This window comes from Aptenodytes forsteri, unplaced genomic scaffold, assembly GCF_000699145.1.
Source record: "Aptenodytes forsteri isolate BGI_AS27 unplaced genomic scaffold, ASM69914v1 Scaffold298, whole genome shotgun sequence".
Lineage (NCBI taxonomy): Eukaryota > Metazoa > Chordata > Aves > Sphenisciformes > Spheniscidae > Aptenodytes > Aptenodytes forsteri.
Genome location: NW_008793956.1, coordinates 610,748 through 628,619, shown reverse-complemented (window position 1 = coordinate 628,619; position 17,872 = coordinate 610,748). Strand labels below are relative to the sequence as shown.

At 43.8% G+C, this 17,872-nt stretch overlaps 1 protein-coding gene across 1 annotated transcript in view; it reads right to left on the bottom strand.

The window, feature by feature from the left end:
• ADAM9 (ADAM metallopeptidase domain 9) overlaps window positions 1-17,872 on the bottom strand; it is a 29,106-nt gene extending 11,234 nt beyond the window's left edge. The window contains exons 1-10 of the mRNA XM_019471700.1: window positions 17,800-17,872; window positions 9,968-10,065; window positions 8,513-8,577; window positions 7,319-7,397; window positions 5,298-5,374; window positions 4,372-4,561; window positions 3,504-3,569; window positions 2,990-3,061; window positions 2,067-2,236; window positions 724-805 (exon numbers count right to left, since the gene is read on the bottom strand). Coding sequence (XP_019327245.1) covers window positions 724-805; window positions 2,067-2,236; window positions 2,990-3,061; window positions 3,504-3,569; window positions 4,372-4,561; window positions 5,298-5,374; window positions 7,319-7,397; window positions 8,513-8,577; window positions 9,968-10,065; window positions 17,800-17,872 — 972 coding nt within the window. The remainder of the gene's footprint in view (window positions 1-723; window positions 806-2,066; window positions 2,237-2,989; window positions 3,062-3,503; window positions 3,570-4,371; window positions 4,562-5,297; window positions 5,375-7,318; window positions 7,398-8,512; window positions 8,578-9,967; window positions 10,066-17,799) is intronic.

Below are 17,872 nucleotides of genomic sequence, written 5' to 3'. Positions count from 1 at the left end.
GTGTTTACTTATGTGCCAAAAAGACACTTCCGTCATTCTGTCTCTACATTAACAGGATTCTCAGACCAACTCTGCCTGCTTTCCAATGAAGTACATGTCATTTGCTTAGTAATAAGAGCCCTTAGATAAACATATTTGGGACACTACCTAACAACCTCTACTTTCCAGTGCAGCTGCAACATTAACACAAAAATTAGAGTTCTCCACACCAGCCCAAATCTCCTTAAATATGCAAACTCCAATTCCGGTACTTCTGTCACTAGTCCAAGAAAACAAGATTGCTGGGATTGCCAGTTATCCGAGATCAGCAATTCAGTTCATTAACGCTCTGCAATTTCACATAAAGAGGGCAGTCAACCGGCACTGCTCTAGGAGTTCATGGCTGTGGAGGTCAAGCAGACACCAGAGGACAGATTTGGGAACACCCACAGCTCCCACATACTTCTAAGGCAGGGGTCCTTAAAATGTCAGCAGAGAAATCCTGTCCCTTTTTCACGAGTGCTGCACACTGGGGAGAGGGAAGGCTGAGCAGAGGATGCAGAAGACTACAGAGTAGTTGTGATGCAGATATCATGGAAGTGCCAGAAATGGTTGGGGACCACGTAAGAGCCCCCACTAAGCCACTTCAGCTTTGTTATTAAAGATTGCGCACCTCCAGGAAGACGTCTGGAGTGCAAAACTCTTATCTTCATCACATTCACAGTATCACTAAAGATCTCTCACCACATTAATGCCTCCTGCATGGCTCTTGGAGCACACTGTTCCAACATAGGCCATTCCAGCTGTGCCACCAAACCCCTTCTTCCTACAGTCATGGGGAGAAAAAGGAAAGGCAATCATCCCGACTGTACAGACACACAATACTGCCAACGGTACAGCCCATCCGCACAGCCACTCAATACATCAATTCTGCTTGTGGGGCACAAAATACTGCTTTTCCAGCTTTCCAACACTAACAAAGGAGCACTACTATTGACTGCAGGTACGAGTGTACCAGTTCAGCTTTATCTTTCTGTTCATGGTTCTTTTATTCTTTTAAATTAAGACACGAGTTTGCAGAGAAAGTTATCCTCTTCCACATCTTCCCTCCAAATATAAAAAGGTGAATGGTCCACCCTTATAATCATTTGTTTTAATTGGCTGTTAGCTGCCTTTCTACCATTGCCAAACTCCATAGATTTCTTTCCTTGTCAACTTCCTTTTCATTACCATCTTATTTTGTTTCTACACAGTTCTTAAAGCTTAAGTGCAACAGCACAATGCACCACATTTTACTTCATATAGAAGAATTTTTAAAATTAGTATTTTTTCAGCCATTTCACCCTCACCACCTGAACGGTACTGTTCTGCCTTGGAAGAGAAGAGGCTCCTAGCTCCTGCGGGAAGGGGAGCTACCGCTTTGCACAAAGGCAGGCTATGCCGTTGCCCCGTGTGAAGCATGCTCTTGCTTCTGCCCTTTCTCGTACTTTGGGCAGTGACTTCCTAAGGACTGAGCTATCTCGGGAGCGGGAAGTGCACAGGGGCACGCGTCCTGGAAGTGGGGCAGAGACGACAGCTCAGGAAGCTCTGTGCTGGTTTAAGGTAGTAGGGATGGACAGATTAACAGTACGTGTCAAAGCTCAAACCATGTAGCTAGCTTCTGGATACCAACTGCAGAAACAACTTTTGCTCCATTAAAATGCAACGTTCTGCACCAGGTTTATGCTCATTTTCAAGTGGAAAAAGCCCTAGATTACAAGTCTAACCAGTGTACAACCTGACAAAGGATTATTTGAACGGAAGCTTTATACAATACAATGTATAACATTGCAGGACATGCGGGACAGGAAAAAAAATTGTTATTTAGCAATATACCTGTCAGAGAGGACACTGAATTCAAGGACTGCAGAAACATTCTTAAAAATGCTTAAGTTGACTTGGAATGTTTTCACAAGTAAATAAAATACAGCAGATTGCACTGGGTTCTCTGCTGAAATACAATGGCTACTTTTGATACTAAAGCACGGCTGAGCAGACAGGAGTAGAATAAGCTTCTTAAGAGTCAAAGGGAGGGAACTGCAACTCACAGAACAAACTGGGCACTGTCATGTCTCCGGCGCAAAACAAGATTCTTCTCTCGCCACTGTACAAAATTTGCCAGCACATCACCAGCACCTCCGTCTGTGCTAATTATGTTTTCATACTTCCAGATCTCTAGACCAACCAGCACAATGCGGATGTTCAACATGATGTACATCTGGGGAGGAAAAAAAAGGAGAAATATTTCTGAAGACCTTCACATAACAACAAGTGGTCTGGCATTATGGATCTTATTGCAAGGATCTACTTTTTCTGTTTGGGTTTTTTGTTGGTGTTTTTGGTTTTTGGGTTTTTTTGTTTCTTTTTTAAATTTAGTACACAATTCAAATCACCAGAATGCATTTTCCCTGGGATTCAGACTTTCATTAGCTACAGGATCAATGAGAAAATCCAAAACAGAAATAAAAAGGAGTCTCAATCCTGACAAAAAGCATCGTCTGAAATAGTCAAGTTGAAAGACATGCTTTTTCTCTAACCTTGACAAATACTTAAGAATTGCAATAATTGCAACAATCTGTTCTGTCTCTCACTGTATGTACCGCAGGTTGGAAGAGTTCTCTAAATTAATTCTCAAGTATGATGAGTGCAGATGAATTTAGAGGTTGAAAAGCTTTCATAGTGATGCATTCACCAAAGCCTGCTGCCAGTAAATACTGCCATCACTTTGCAGGCCTTGCTCCTTTGGCACTCCTTCAGCACAATGTGCAGGCGCAACTGAGTTCTACCAGCCATCAACACGATGGCCAAGGGAACAAGTTTAGCTCCTGGCTTGATAAAAACCTTTATTTCATTCTCACCAAACTGGTAACAGAACAGACTCCAAGGCAGAAGTTTACACAAGTAAACAGAGCTTCAGGGCTGCTGCACACAGCATCAATTCCCGCTTATGCTCAGCATAGCTTTAACTCACACTGTCAAGGAAGTTTGCCAGTTGCACCATGTGTTCTCTTACTTCTGTTTCACTCTTCCCAAAATCTTCAAACTGCAAGACAAAGAAACTTAGTCATGAAGAGATAAAGACGAGTTAGAAAAAGAAACAAAACATTTTAAGACCAGTAACATGAAAAACATTTTTGCCTGGCTCCAAATCTCCTGTCAAGAAGATGCTAATTGAGACAGCAGGATCTTCACTGCTATTGCTCAACAGCTCAATATTCAAGAGAAAACAGCAAAGGCAGTTTTTGCCACGTTTTCCTTACATTATTAGATTCCTTGCTGACAGAAACTCTCCATGTCTGACAGTTTACTCTTTTCCTGAAGAGTATTGCACAGAACATGTTTATTCAGTTTTAGGTTAGCATATTTGCATAACCTTGGCTAAAGTGTCAGTGTCTTTCAACAATTCATTTGGGAGTAACTAAGGCTGAGGGCTTTTCAAGCCATCTCCTGGGGAGAAGGTAGGGAAAATGACACACGATCCCTACCTTTTCTTTATCCACAACTATGAACAGCTCCACGTATCTGGTTTGATGTAGGACCGCTCTCTTTCTCTGCGGAAAAAAGTTTTAAACAACTTCAATTTTATTAATTCAAGTATAAACAAAAAAAAATCATGACATTGTCATATTTCACTTGATACAACTAGTGGTTTGAGAGACACACCCAAAGCACACTGTGCCAAGATGAAAACAAGCCAAAACCAAGAAGTGTAATCCAATGCAATGACAATTTCTCTATGAGTATTTTACACTAAAATTTAGCTGCGCAAAGATTTCCCGTGTTTCAAAAGCGAGAGACCTTTTTACTTTTCACACAGGTTTCTTTGGACGGACAGCATACACTTTCATAAAGGAGCAGAAAGATACTAACAAGCAAACACCAACAACCTTGAAGTGAAACACAATGTTTTTCATAGTCCTGCTTTTACTGCAACCTTATTCCTGTATAGCCAGTCTTTAAACAACAAGGGGAACCTTCACACCAAACTGTTATTCTGATGGTTAGGAGAATGAAATAAACACCACAATATTCTCCTGGCTTCTGATGCAAAACTTTGTTAACGAGCCTCTCCAATGAGGGTAGTGTTCCTGCCCTTAAAAGCCCCAAAAAGCTCTGCCCATGAATAATCTAACTAGCCACTTGACTCTCACTGCTGTGTGCAGAAGCAGAAGGAAATTGCAACCGCTTTGTTGAAGAAACTGAGTTCTTCAGCAGCGTAGAAAGCCCTCTGAATCAGAAACCTTTAGGTATGTGTTAAACCCCAGGAAATCTGATAAGCTGCTTCCATATTCTTAGCTGAACACTCACAAAACGCATTATAGGGGACTGTGGAGAAAACAGTGGAGTACTTACTCGCAGTAGCTGAGTCATACTGGGATGGTGATTCTCCTCTGTATGTTCTCTTTCATGATCTTCGGTGGTTACTCCACACGTCGTGGGCTCTTTCTTCACATTATCCAATCGATATAAAATGTGTTTAGAGCCAGAAGAGGAATCCATGGGCTCAATTCCATAGGTGATGTTCCCTATTGTCACCAAACCCCTAAAATATGGTAGTGTGAGAGAGGACAGTTACCCAGATTGTTACAGTAAAACAAAGGAACAATTATTCTTTGATAACTAAAGGCATGTCTATATCTCAGTCCTTGCAAAACAGCACACTTCAAGCCTGAAAGCAGCCTTTCACTGGATAGGGCCTTCACAAATACAGCAAATTAAGTATTTTTCTAAGAGTCTGCAATGCCCAAGAAACTAAGTCACAGGCCTTAAGCAGAAATGCTTTAGTTCAATTACTATTGCCACTTTGGTGTCTGACATGGCACTGCAAAAAATCAAAGTCCCAAAAGATATGGAAATTAACCCAAAGCAGAAAAAATTTCCAATCAAATTTGATGTGCATAAGCTTTAGGGCCAATTTTGTGAAATTTGCAGACTAGTGTTCGACACTCCGTTTTTCCACTATATACAGTTCTTTGTAGTGACCGTCTATGCAAATTAGAAAATAAGCCAAAATTTGTGTCAAAGAACAACTTACTGCACTCTGATAACAAATTGCATTAATCAATTTATTTAATGGCATTGCAAATATCTGTTAACTACGTTAATAAAAGATACCACAGAAAGACTGCACAAAGGCATACACTATTGCAGCTTGGCTCTCTTCAATGAATCCCCACCTGGCTGAACAGTAGTTAAAAACAGAGTAAGAATTTTGTTTCAGGTTCAGCGAGCTACAAGACTCGGGTGACAACAAGGACACAAAAGAAGAGTTGTGCTACCTGAGCCCCGAGCAAGTACTGACAGCAACCACAGAATCCAGGGTCCCCTCCACGTATCCCTGATAATGGCAGTGATCCTACACAGGAAAACAAGGGCGCATCACACACATATTCCACACGTATCTGCACACCCAGTGTGATCTCCAATCGTGTAATCGCTATGCCTGCCACTGACAGGCAGTAGTTACAACTTGACAACATAATATGCTTTAAGTTAAATTTACCGCATGCCCTTTATCCACAGTCTACAGCTTCAAACATGCCTCTAGCACTACCACAATGTAATAGCGTTTCCTTCGCTAATGCACATCTAAAAATTTCCTCACCTGTGCCTTAGTGCCACAAGGACTTACATATATGAAGCTAATCAAGATGCCAGGGGTATAGCACTCCAGCTGGATCCCTACCTCCCTAGTCTGTAAAGCAGACGCTCTTCACAACTCGATGGGGCCAGCAGTTCATTACAGATTTCAGTTTAAAATCCCGCTTGCCCACTCAGTCAACTCTACCTGAAGCTGGATTCAGAGCTGGCGCAGCCAACATGTTATAAATACCAGCCAAGCAGGGCTCAGAAGCATTATCCAGCAACTGGATTTCTTAACTTGACCGTAAGCCATCCTACTCTCAACTTCTGTCCTCCACCCTGCCTCAAATATTTCGAGGCCAGCCCCTCCCTACCAATTTCGGCCAAATCACCATTCAGTCTTCTAGAAAACAGTCCTGCAGAATGTTTGACTTGTATGTAACCTCTCTCCAGCAAGAAGAGGGCCAACACCTGATATCCTCACCAACAGGCGCTGTGCTGCCAGAACTTTTCAGTTGCGCAGTACATCCCTCATCAGCTCTGACGAGACAGAACACTTCCATTTTGTCCTCTGTATATACACATTTTGGAAACTAGACAAGGAGGTAGTATGGGGCAAATACACTCCATTTTCTCTGGCAAGTGCATTTTTGAACGTTATTATAGGGGTCAGGTAGATCATGTTGCCTGTTGTTTCAGCAACGAATGCAGAAAGCACTGAAGGCATGTGCTAATCTTTCAGGGCCACTGTGACTTTCATGACCTCGTGCAGAAAAAACATTTTTCCTCTCAATCACTTTTAACTGGGAAGTAAATACTTGGCTGACTCAGGTGCTCTATTTTCAAAAACAAGATCCTATGAATCATATACGACTAACACTTCCCTTTCAAAGAACAACATTGATACATAAGAAGAGTGAAGCCATTAGAAATACTCTCATGCTTTTTGTATCACACGAGCTGCTTTTTACTCTTATTCTACAGAAGCAATTAAATTTTCAAAGGCAACCTATCAGGCAGCCTGCTTGTACAGGAAAAGAGGGCTGCAACTGCTTTTTCAGTGGAGTAACTCCAATGCTACCCAGGTAACATCCTTCTCAAAGGTCCTCCAGACTTGATCTCATCCATCCCTTCCAGTAGTTCCCAAACTTCTGGACTAACGGATAGCCTGTCAACCCTCAAAAATTCTTAGAGACACTAACAGACAGCCTCACACAACTGAAAAGATGGGTCAGCAGCTGAGCATTCATTTTGACTTGTGGACTAATCTGGAAGACTGATGTGTGTAAAAGTAAAAGCTATACTCAGTCACTAGACCACCCCAGTTCTGCTCCGTGCGTTCTGGTCCCCGTGAGAAGCAGGGCCCGTGTCCAGAAGCGATTCCAACACTGCACTGTGCTGTATGACAAGGACAGCACCGCGCTCAGATAACGAGATATCTGACAGCTAAGAGCAGCATTTCCTTTTTAGAAAAGAGTAGCTTTTAGTTAGACAGCAATCACCTCCACATAAGAAAATACGGGTCTATTACAAGCTCCAGGCTAGAGCCTCATCCAAACTCAAGGCTTCTCTCCAGGAAGAGTGCAGCGCGCGCACGGGATTAGAAGGTGGCCCAGCCAAAAAGACAACTATCACTTTATAACACGACTCCCTCATCTTGTAGATGCTCAGTGTTCAAGTCACCTTCAGTAAGGGTATAAAAAGACAGAAATCCTACCTGGATATCTGGATATTCAGATTGCAACTTCCCCTCCTTATTATAGGTATAAACTGTGAAATCTTTGGGCAGCAGTTCTCTGTAAGGAAAGGAGAGAAGGAATACAAGAGGAATTTCATGAAATGACTATGACACTATAGCAGGGCAATAAGATGATCCTAATCAAAAGTGTCACAAATATGTAAATTGCAATTAAATAAGGAAACATTCAAAAGGAAAACCCCCCAAAATTAACAAAGAAATTGTGCATTTCCACAGCAAAATCCAAGATATCAGAATGGTGGAACCGTTAATGAAATCAAATCAACCACCTCACCCTGGACAAGTAAAACAAGCATCAAAACCCATTAAATTGTGCTAAAAGCTTGCTTTCATGCAGAATTAAAAATTAAAAAAAAAAAAAAAATCACAGCACTTAGTCACATATGCTGCAGATCACCTCTCTTCCCCAGTTTTGGAAGGAAGTGCATTGGGAAAGTCTCCCACGATTAAGACTGCTGACCTATACTGGTAAATCCCTTGATGTGGTGTAGCTGAATTCCCATGTTTCTGAGCATCAGGGGCTGGGCAAGTGGCAGCTAGATATCCCTAGGGGCTTGTACATTTAAATAGTTCTGTCTCTTTTGTCTATTATGAGGGCAGTTTTAAGAAGCAATAGCCTGACAAATGGTAACTTGCTGTTGCTGCAAGTAGCCCTTTAAAAATTAAACTCAAGACAGACAACATCTATATTGTCTATAAGTTATGGATATTGAGGCCTTGGATATAAAGTCAGCTTCCTCATTTATTAGTATTTTTGTGCTACCGAGACAGGAAAAAAAGACCCTGAAACAATAAACAAAACCCAGAAGAAAGTGAAAATATTTACTTGAAATATAGTTCAGTTTGTTTATTTTTAGATGTAAATGGAGAGTGTCATTTCAGCAATTCCCCAGATCCCCTTTGAGCAAACTACTGCTTCCTTCACTGAAAGAGGATCACCAGGGTTGCCGGAGTTCAACAAAATTTCTGGCTGATAGCCAAGACTGTGTGACTGAATCCACTTTTGCCGTCTTCCTCTGCAGATTTTGCAGAGCTAGCGTGTAACTGCACTTCTCAAAGAACCTCAAGAATCAGAACTCGCATGCTACCTGCCAGCTTGTTATTTGGACACAATAGATGGAATTAAATAATCTAAAGAAACTTATCACTTACTTGTTCTTTTCTAGGTGAATCGTGTATTCTTTTCCCTCTATCTCAATAGCATACGACTCCTTGTCCTGAATATAAAAACAGTTGCATTTTACTCATGTTAATGAATAAAACATTCTTTGAAATCAACAAAAGTTTGGCAGAAAATAGTCTCTGCGAGCCCCGTTACTGCTACTGCACCTTCCGTAACTCAGGACTAGTCTGTATTGTTAGCCTTTTTTGATATAGCTGTAGTTGCTGGAGATGCAGCTCATACCAACAAAATTTAAACCACCTCCTAGAGGGATGCAGAACTCTGTCGATCTGAGCTGCCTCTCCCATCATGCTTCTTGCTGGTACCCCAACGCTGGTCAGGGGAGCGGGTGTTCCTTGTGCTCCTAGCCGACTTCGCTGAGACCACAAGACTTTGCAATGAGAAGCTGACCACAGCCATCAGGATTTGCTCTGGTTCCCTGACATCCAGCAGACAAAACGACTGCCATGTCCACACATTGAAATTGCCAGATACTAAACTAATAAACTTTCCTTCTTAAACCTTGCTAGTTGCACCAGACCAGGAATAACCACGTGTGGGTGAGCCTGAAACCTATTTTATAATTGTCCCTACCGCCGGAACCTGGCATCCCTTCCTGTGTAACTGGGGAAGAGTCATATGAAGGAAGCTATTTCAAAATAGCTTTGTGGTTTTCTTATTCCTTGTTTCTAAGACTTCCACAAAAAACCCTCTTAGTTACAGATGGGAAAGGACAATACAGTTTTATTACTGAACATTCACAGTGAGCCAGTACCTCCACAGCCTCACATTAGCCAAGTGCTACACACAGCAGCTAGGGTCCTTAAACATTAAGCGGATAAGCTGAATCGCCTGACCACTACATTAAATATCACAGCAGGAGTACTAGTCAACGACTGCAATAAACTGCAAGGCATTTTTGTTAATATTAAATTCTGCCAATGTTTATAAGATTTGTGACTAAACACAGTTGGTCTAATCCAAATACTTTGAAGTGTGCAGTCTTTAGTTACATGGCTACAGCAGAATAATGTAAGCTGGAAAGTACCACTGGAGGTTGTCTAATCCAACCCCCTACTCAAAGCAGGGCCAGCTATGGAGTTGGCCCAGGCTGCTCAGGGCCTCCTCCAGTAAGATTTTGAGTATCTCCCAGGATAACGATTCCACCACCTCTCCGAAACTCATTCCAGTGCTTAACAACTCTCATTATACAGCTTTTTACACCCAGATCAAAAATCCATTGCTGCAACTTGTAATCTCTGGAGCAGGGAGGTATTTACCATAATTCCGCTCAAGACAATGCTAGATGTAATAGCTTTTGTAAGGATGGATATTTGTTTGCTGCTAGATGAGTCCGATAGTGTTTTGTGAGAATTTCAGGTTTTGGGTGGACCTCATTAGGAAGTAGATACTAAACTGAAGGCATTTTTAAGACTGCCCAGTACCTGTACTGAGGAGACATTGGAAGCCTCTCGCCGTTCTCTTCCTAACCTCTGCGGGATTACAACTTCATAGGAAGACAACAGAGAAACCTGCTGGAAACCTAGAAAGCAGAACAGAAACACTGGCTAAAGAAACAAAGCAATCAGAAGGATAAGGCACAAGGAAGAAAACACTATTTCAGGAAAAGCCCCTTCAGTAAGAAGGAGGCAGCCTGTGATTCCAGTTTAGGTCTCTAACTTACCACAGACCCCTGAAACTTGGGCTGCTCAGTGTGGGTCTGCAGCGCTGCACTGGGCAGATCCCTCTGCCACTAGACTGGCATCGCTTCTTATCGCATACTTACAAGATCTACTTTTAAGAAACAACACAGCACCACATTGCCAAGGCACCACACATATTCAGAGAGCTGTAACCCAAATAGAAAAAGCCAAAGGCCCTGATGCACACGGGAGAGCACAGAGCAAATCTCAGAGCAAAGCACGCTTGGATTGCCTTGTAAAAGGCCAGAAAAAACGACACACAAACAGCAGAGAAGACATCAAATTTTCCAGAAGGTTTCAAATTGAAAGCTTCGCATTCCAATTACTGTCTTACAAGTATCTATCTCATACACCATCACTTTTCATCAGCAGGAATCGGAGCATTTAACAAAGCAGGTCAGCACAGAGAGAACTTGCTCAAGGACACACAGAAAGACAGTGTCAAAACCAGGTGTCCTGTGCTGCAAAGCTGCAGAACTGCACCAGCTCGACCATGCAGCCTCTCTAGACTAGCTCCCAGGGGCTCCAGCAGTTCCTGTGCTTCCTAATGGCACGGCGGCACAAAGCCAGCCCAGCAGAGCTCAGCATTACGTCCTCATCCTGCACATCACAGCCAAACTTCTGACACAAGGCCAGTACTACTCATTATGTTCTTAGAGAGCTCTTAAGGACCTTATAAAAACAAGTGAGGTGAAACAAATGCATGCAACAAAGTGGCCTTTTGCAGATCACTTTATAAGTGATTTGCATATGCAACATCAGCCAGATCCTCTAATTGAACAACCAGCAAACAAAAGTCTACAGTCCAAGTTTCCTTTATAAGGCATCAGTTTTTGCAAGCAACTGTTCTACATCAACTGTGTAAACAATAATAAATTGCATGTGTAAACTACTTTTCCCATCAACAGTCTGCCAGTGCCTGGCTCGGGAGCTGCTCCCCCGGGAAGCGGGAGGTTGGTCGCCTGGGATTGCAGGCAGGATTAAGAGCAACCGTTTTACTAGCTCATGGCAATGGAATCAGTGAGCTCATCAGAGGAGCCTGAGCTTCCCAACCCAAAGGTAGGGGGGAAGGGAACAGTTATCCTCCTGGTCACCATTTATCTCCAGAAACAATCGCCACACATCTGGGGGGCGGTGAGGGGGTGTTTAGTTTTTGAGATCCTCCAAAAACTCTCAGAGTGGGACCAAGATGCTGCATTCACTTAAAAACCAGCCATTTTGAGCACACCAGAACTCGCACTGCAACTCCGAAGGCACTGTGTGCTCGAAGCCTCTGCCGGAGGCCTGCTCCATCGTTTGGGAAACAGGCTGGAGCCCCCACGCAGGCTTTAAATGCCAGGGGTTCCCCTGAGACCCTCCCCGAGCCAGCACCGCCAAGCTGCAGTGACATTCAGACTCCTGCAGATGCTTTTGCAGCCTCTCTTCCCGTCCCCAGCAGGCTGTCGCGCAACCTCAACACTATGAATATCACCTCAGGTCAGCGTTTCAAACCAGCATCACAGTAAGTGACTGCCCCAGTGAAAAGCACATCCACGTCCCTGCACTCTTTCCACTGATATCCCCAAAGAGGAAGCAAAAGCAGTTAGATTGCTTTCAACTTCTCTCACGTTACAGCATGTATGTACGTCTGGAGAAGACAGATGCACTGCAGTGCACCTCTTTGTAATACAGCATTTTTGTCACACAAGCATAGGCAGAGCTATGTTGTTTCTCAAGAAATAACATAGTACACATACTGCAGCAGAAGTTTCGTTAATTACAGTGATTGCTGGAAAAAAGGTATAAAAAAAGCAGAGAGAAACTTCCTGAACGTAACCCTTATGTTCAGAGGCTACAGCAAGTACAGTGTCAATACCTCCTTGGCCTGAAAACAGGGGAGGGAAGGGCTGCTTCCTTCCCTGGAATGAACCACCAAAAGTACATACTCCGGCAAATCACTTCTCTACATTTGTCATTTCCAACCACACATTTCACTCGTATCCAGTCCCGAGCTCTTGTACGTCGCTGCTCTGCACTTGTTACTTCCCCACTGCCGTCCAGAAGTGCCTTTATTAGTGGGGGATGTGACACTGTGACATTTGGACAGTGTTGGAGACTCTCTTAGGACACCCCCTACAGAAACAGCAGGGCACGGTTAATCTTTGCAGTGCTCAGAAAGCGGCCTGCCTCCCCAAAAGCAGCTTGGAAGCAGAAGACAAAGGAGTGAATCATCATATGAAGCTAGCAAAACTGGGAGGGATTTCTGGGAAGAGTGCAACTCTGAGAGGCTTCCTCTTAGAGGAACGGCACTAAAAGAGTACAATTTTCAACTCTCCAAATACTCTGACAGTTCTCCCCCTGTTTTCTGCTCTCCTTCCCTCCCTTCGCTACCACCAGTTTGGGAGTTGGTTTCAGGCACAATGCCTTATTCTTCCCTTCCTTATGGGCAAAATTCATCAGAGGAGGAGGGCGTGTTTGTCTTGATCAACAAAGCGCTTCCTATTACGACAACCTAAAATATAAGGGTAGGAAGGCACCACCTTGCTTTCTAGCAGAACTAAAGAGAGAAAAGCAGCCTTCACATTAACAGTTAGAACTTAATGCAAATAGCTTTCCCTTTAACTTTCAGTTCTCTTTCCTTTTCCGGCAAAACCATACTTTCTCTCCCCATGTTTCAGCAGAGATCAAATTGACAACAAGCCCGCTGATGTACAGAAGAGACGAGAGTTTGTTTTGTGGGATTCTCACTGGGAGAAAACCGCTCCACGGTGGCTGAAAGCGCAGCACGCCCCTTCACTGGCACCCCCCAGAACAAAAGCATCCGTTATGGCAGGTATCTCCATTGCATTGACCCTCACCTTATAAAGAACCTACTTCCATGCTGACTGCCCCATGCAATGTTTCACACATCACTAGCAACCCTCAGAGAGGGCACCAGACTAGTTAATCAAAAATCCAATGAAAGGGACAAGTGCAACGAAGCAGAAATTAGAACATGCAAAAGACAACCCTGCCCCAAATCTTCCTCCTACAAAGGTTGCTGCTAGGGGACGGGCCTTTTTCTTTCCGAGAAACACAAATCTTGAAAGATATGTCCTTAATCCAGTAACACATTGGCCACCTCAAGTCCCACCTAGCACCCAACGCTCCTTCTAGCGACTGACCCATTGAGACCTTATCTCACCCAGCGAAGAAAAATGTACTCAGTCTGACCTAATTAGCACAAGGCGAAATTCTAGCAAGGACAAGGCAGTTTGCAGCTATCGCAGCAGTCTAGATAAACACTAGGTTCCAGCATGCTGTGAAGGCATTATCAGATACGTTCCTGCAACCACATCGCTATTAAGATGCTACCCTCCAGTCAAGGCAGTTACTATCCATGAGAATTCATCCATACATTTCAGTACAAAGTAAAGGTGGTTTAATGCATGGCAATTAAAGAAAGGCAGAAGTGACAGCAAAAATCAAATCCAGATACTCAGCTGCTTTCCGCATAAGTTGTTTGAAGACATTTATATTCTGTTTTCCTAAAATATGCTATTTTTTGTAGCTTTTTCTCCACCCCCTTTTGAGAAACTTCATTGCAATATAAGAAGTATGGTTCTCAAGCACAGTAGTTTGCAATAAATTTTTCAGTAACTTATAGGACTTCTTGTACTCAGGTGCTTCCCACCACTGGCCAAGGCTGCCGTCTGAGTTGTGCTACACGTCACCACTGAGAATATGCTTATCATTCATTCTTGGGTGTAACACTAGTTGAGATTGTATTTCCAAGGAGAAAAAAACAATTGCATCCACTATATTTACCTTGTCTCATTAAAGACTGCCTTTAATTACCAAGCATCGCAGGCAACTAGGAAGATGTGAATCATCTTCCCCTCCCCGCCCCAAATCCAGAGTAGGAATTTCACACACGTTCCATAGCATGCGGGAGCTTGAAAACCATCAAAACGTGTCATAGCCGTTACGGCTCTCCAGATGCTGATGTAAGCTGTCAGGGTGTTCACTCCCCGACAGGTAAGATCTGTATTCAGCAAAAGTCAAGCTGCATCTCCTGTCTTCATAGACCCTGGTGTGCCTGCAGATCTTTGGCTCAGTTACAGAAGTACAGCACACAGCTACATCCAGTCACCCCAGTTGTCACCCTTCTTTTACCATAACTCTTTCCCAAGCCTACTAAAGTGAGGTCAAAGACATACTCTTCAACGGAAGGAAAAAAAAAAAAAAGAAAAAAATAAACAGGAAAGTTCAGACTGTAGCCTATTACACCACAAAACGAACTCACTTCATAAAAACAAGCTCATTAGCACGTGACCAGCTCAGCAGCTCAGGCTGCAGACAGATGCTAACAAGGAACGTGCAAAAAAACCACCCTTCCCGCACCGAGGAGGAAGACTGGATTCGCAGAGACAAGGCTCAAAACCCACCCCACCTGCAGCATCACAGGGTCCAGCAGTGTGCTGGGACTGCCAGCAATGGCTGCGGAGCTCGCTTTCTGCTCTGACCACCCCCTTCAGATCCCCCACCGCTTTCAGCATCACAAGTGATATCGAAGAGCATCATTCTGTGCAATAAGCAAAACACTGAAATTCCTCTGATACTACCCAAATTTGTTCACAGCTGTCTATCAGTGAAACTCAGAGCGAGGACAGCCAGTACGACCATTTACTTGTATTTGCCTACTTCAGTTTACTCAGTCCCTAAGTGAGAGTGGAAATAGAGCCAGGAAAAAAAAATCAGCACCACACAGAAGTAAGGCATTGCTAATGCTCTCTCCAGATTTATCCTGTGCCTGCATCCACACTGGTAACTTTTAGAGACTTTACTATAAACGTAAAGGCTTGACCAAAACCATACTAAACCTAGAGCATCAGTTAGCAGTAATGAGTTTTAGTCTTCTATTAGTTGTGTGTGTCTCCTTGTGTCACAGTGCCTGTTTAGAAGGTAGGAAAAGATGACCAACTATCATGGCAAGAGAAGCAAATTCATCTACTCGATTTATTGCTCACCTGGAATATTTGTTTAACATTAGAGCTGGCAAGAACAGTTAATGTAATTTCTCTTAGTATTTTACTGGGGGTGTCGGACGTTAATGAGGATATTGAGCTCTTCTACAGCAATATTTCCTAGAAAATTCTTACCTCCCTCTTGCTGAAATCCTGACCTATGCTGTAAGTGTTTCCTGTCTAGACTCTTACTATTCTTTCTGCCCTTTCTAAAGCCACGCTAATTTGTCTGCAAGACAACATTTACTCTTGTTCCACAAAAAGGACTATCGCTCTTCTCTGGTACTGTCGCAACAACCTCTCCACCTTACAAGGAGAAACAGAGCAAAGCCACACTATCCTCTGGTGCAAGACGATTAATCTCACCGGGACACCATTCTTCCTGGATCAATGGCCCTGGAGTCTCTGCCCTTCAATCCGTGACAGCCTTGCCCCTGGAGAGGAGCTCCTCGCACACAGAGCCTACTCACTTCCCCACGTCTCGTCAGCTGTGTAGATGTCAGCTCGCTTCACACAGGGGAGGTTCGTGGGAACGCTTCTCTTTGGAGATGTCACTATCTTTAAATTTGGCCACCAAAGGAAACCACGCAATATAAATTCAATCAGAGAACTCGGTAGAGTTGAGCAAATGAACTTTTTTTTTTTTTAATTTTAGCTTGAGAAATGAGAATGATCGAGACATGCAAAAACTACAAAGTTATGTTTCAAACTTCCTTTTTCTGAAAACAAAGCACTATAAGAGGCAACATTAGCTACACTGAGATTTCTTTCCTCTTTTTATTCTTCACACGGAGGAAATAACCACAAAAACCCTCTTTACTCTGCTGAATGATTGTCCTAGATTTGTTGAAATATGGGTGAGGCAGTGCTGTGTTTTTCATGAGCTGAACAACAGAATTATCTTAACCAAACACTGCATCTCCCCAGAAAATTCAAACCAAAGTGTTTAGACACTTTAAGAATTCCTTTAAAAACTGGTAAAACGTGCCTAGAACATCCCAGTATGTGCATGACACCAAGTATCAGGGAAAAGACCCAGTAGCAAAAAACCACAGTCTCTGCCTATGGCAATGCCAGACAGTTTCTTTATGAATTTATACAGCCAAACACTGAGGCCTCCTACAGACACGAATAGCAGGGGAAAATCTACACTATACAAATCCCTTAAGGCTACACATCACTATATGATTATACTCATTCAGGAATTCTCAATTAGTAGTTTCCGGTAACACCCCATTTCTGCCTCATATCCCTATTTATTGGGGAGTGTCCAAAGCACTTACATTCCAACCCAAAAGTTGGAAGTGCCAGGAGAAACTGAAGCAGGTGACTTGTTTCTCCCCTCTCCTTCATGCTCAGACCTGAGATGAAGGAGGTCCATTATCTTTCATCGCAGATTTGGCATTACTTGCTGGGACAGAGACTTCAGAAGGCAGAGAGAAACACTGCCATCCACCATCAGTAACTCAGCGACCCGTGTTTCCTCCCACCCACAGGTAGGAACTAAAATATTACTCCTCAAAACTCTGACCAGTCAGTCCATTGGAAGCACAAGCGTTCAGTATCCCAGCGATGCATCGTTTAAGACTTTGCTCCTCAGTGCTCTGGCAAGGCAGTTTCCAACACGCTGCGCTACCTCCGCCACAAGCCAACAGCCACCTTTCAAAGCTCGGCTTTCGTCTAGCGCACAGCTCACAACCGCCAGTAACAACACGCCAAGCGAGAGGCAAGAGATTCGCAGCACAGAATCCCTCGGGGAGAGATACTCACCAGACGAGTGCTGTTTCTCAGCATGAAGCATCAATATTAGTTTTAGAAAAGATTCCTGAATTAGGAAGTCCTGGCTATAAAACTACATATTAATGATAAACACAGAAATTTAACACCGTGCATATATACCTTCAAGAGGAGGAAAACAATGACAGAGGGGGCATTTCTGCCTATCGTGTATATGTAACATCAGAATCAGCATCATAAAAGCACATAAACAGAACAGTTTCAATTCATGAACAGCCCATAAAGACAGCACAGCGTCAACTCATTAAAAGCCCATAAAGAGAACACGGTGTCTGTTCACTGCCGTTAGCGATGGCACTGTGCTGCGCCCGAGTTCTTGCCCCAGGACGCAACCTCTCTCCTCCTCAGGGGAGAGCAGCCAGCCAGGGTCCTGTCCCGTGCCCAGCTGTGCCACCGCAGGCGGTGCCCTGGCACCATGATGGCTAAGGCCACCCAAACAGAGACGGGGAAGACACAAGTACCTGCACACGTCCCTTGAAATGCAGTGGAAATGATGTGGGTGTTCTGTCACCTCAACACAGAAATGCAACATCCTCTGGGTGGGGAAATTACACGGTTGTACCCCGGATCTGCTCACACAAATTTTCAGGAGACCCATGAACAAGCTGCTCACCCCACCGCACATTTTACAGGCTTTCCTGTGCACAGATTGCCACCTGCCCAGCAAGAGCCTGGAAGAGCATCTGGAGAGCAGACTGCCTAGCCTGGCACAGGAGGGCCGGAGAGCAAAGCAACAGCGTTCCCCGGACACCTGCAAACTCAAGCAGGTGTAAGGGGACCCCGCCAGCTCACCAGCTGAGACTGCCTCCTCGCATTTCAGGGTTAAGACAAAGGCCCTGCTGTCCTCTCGGCCCCTCTGCAGCAT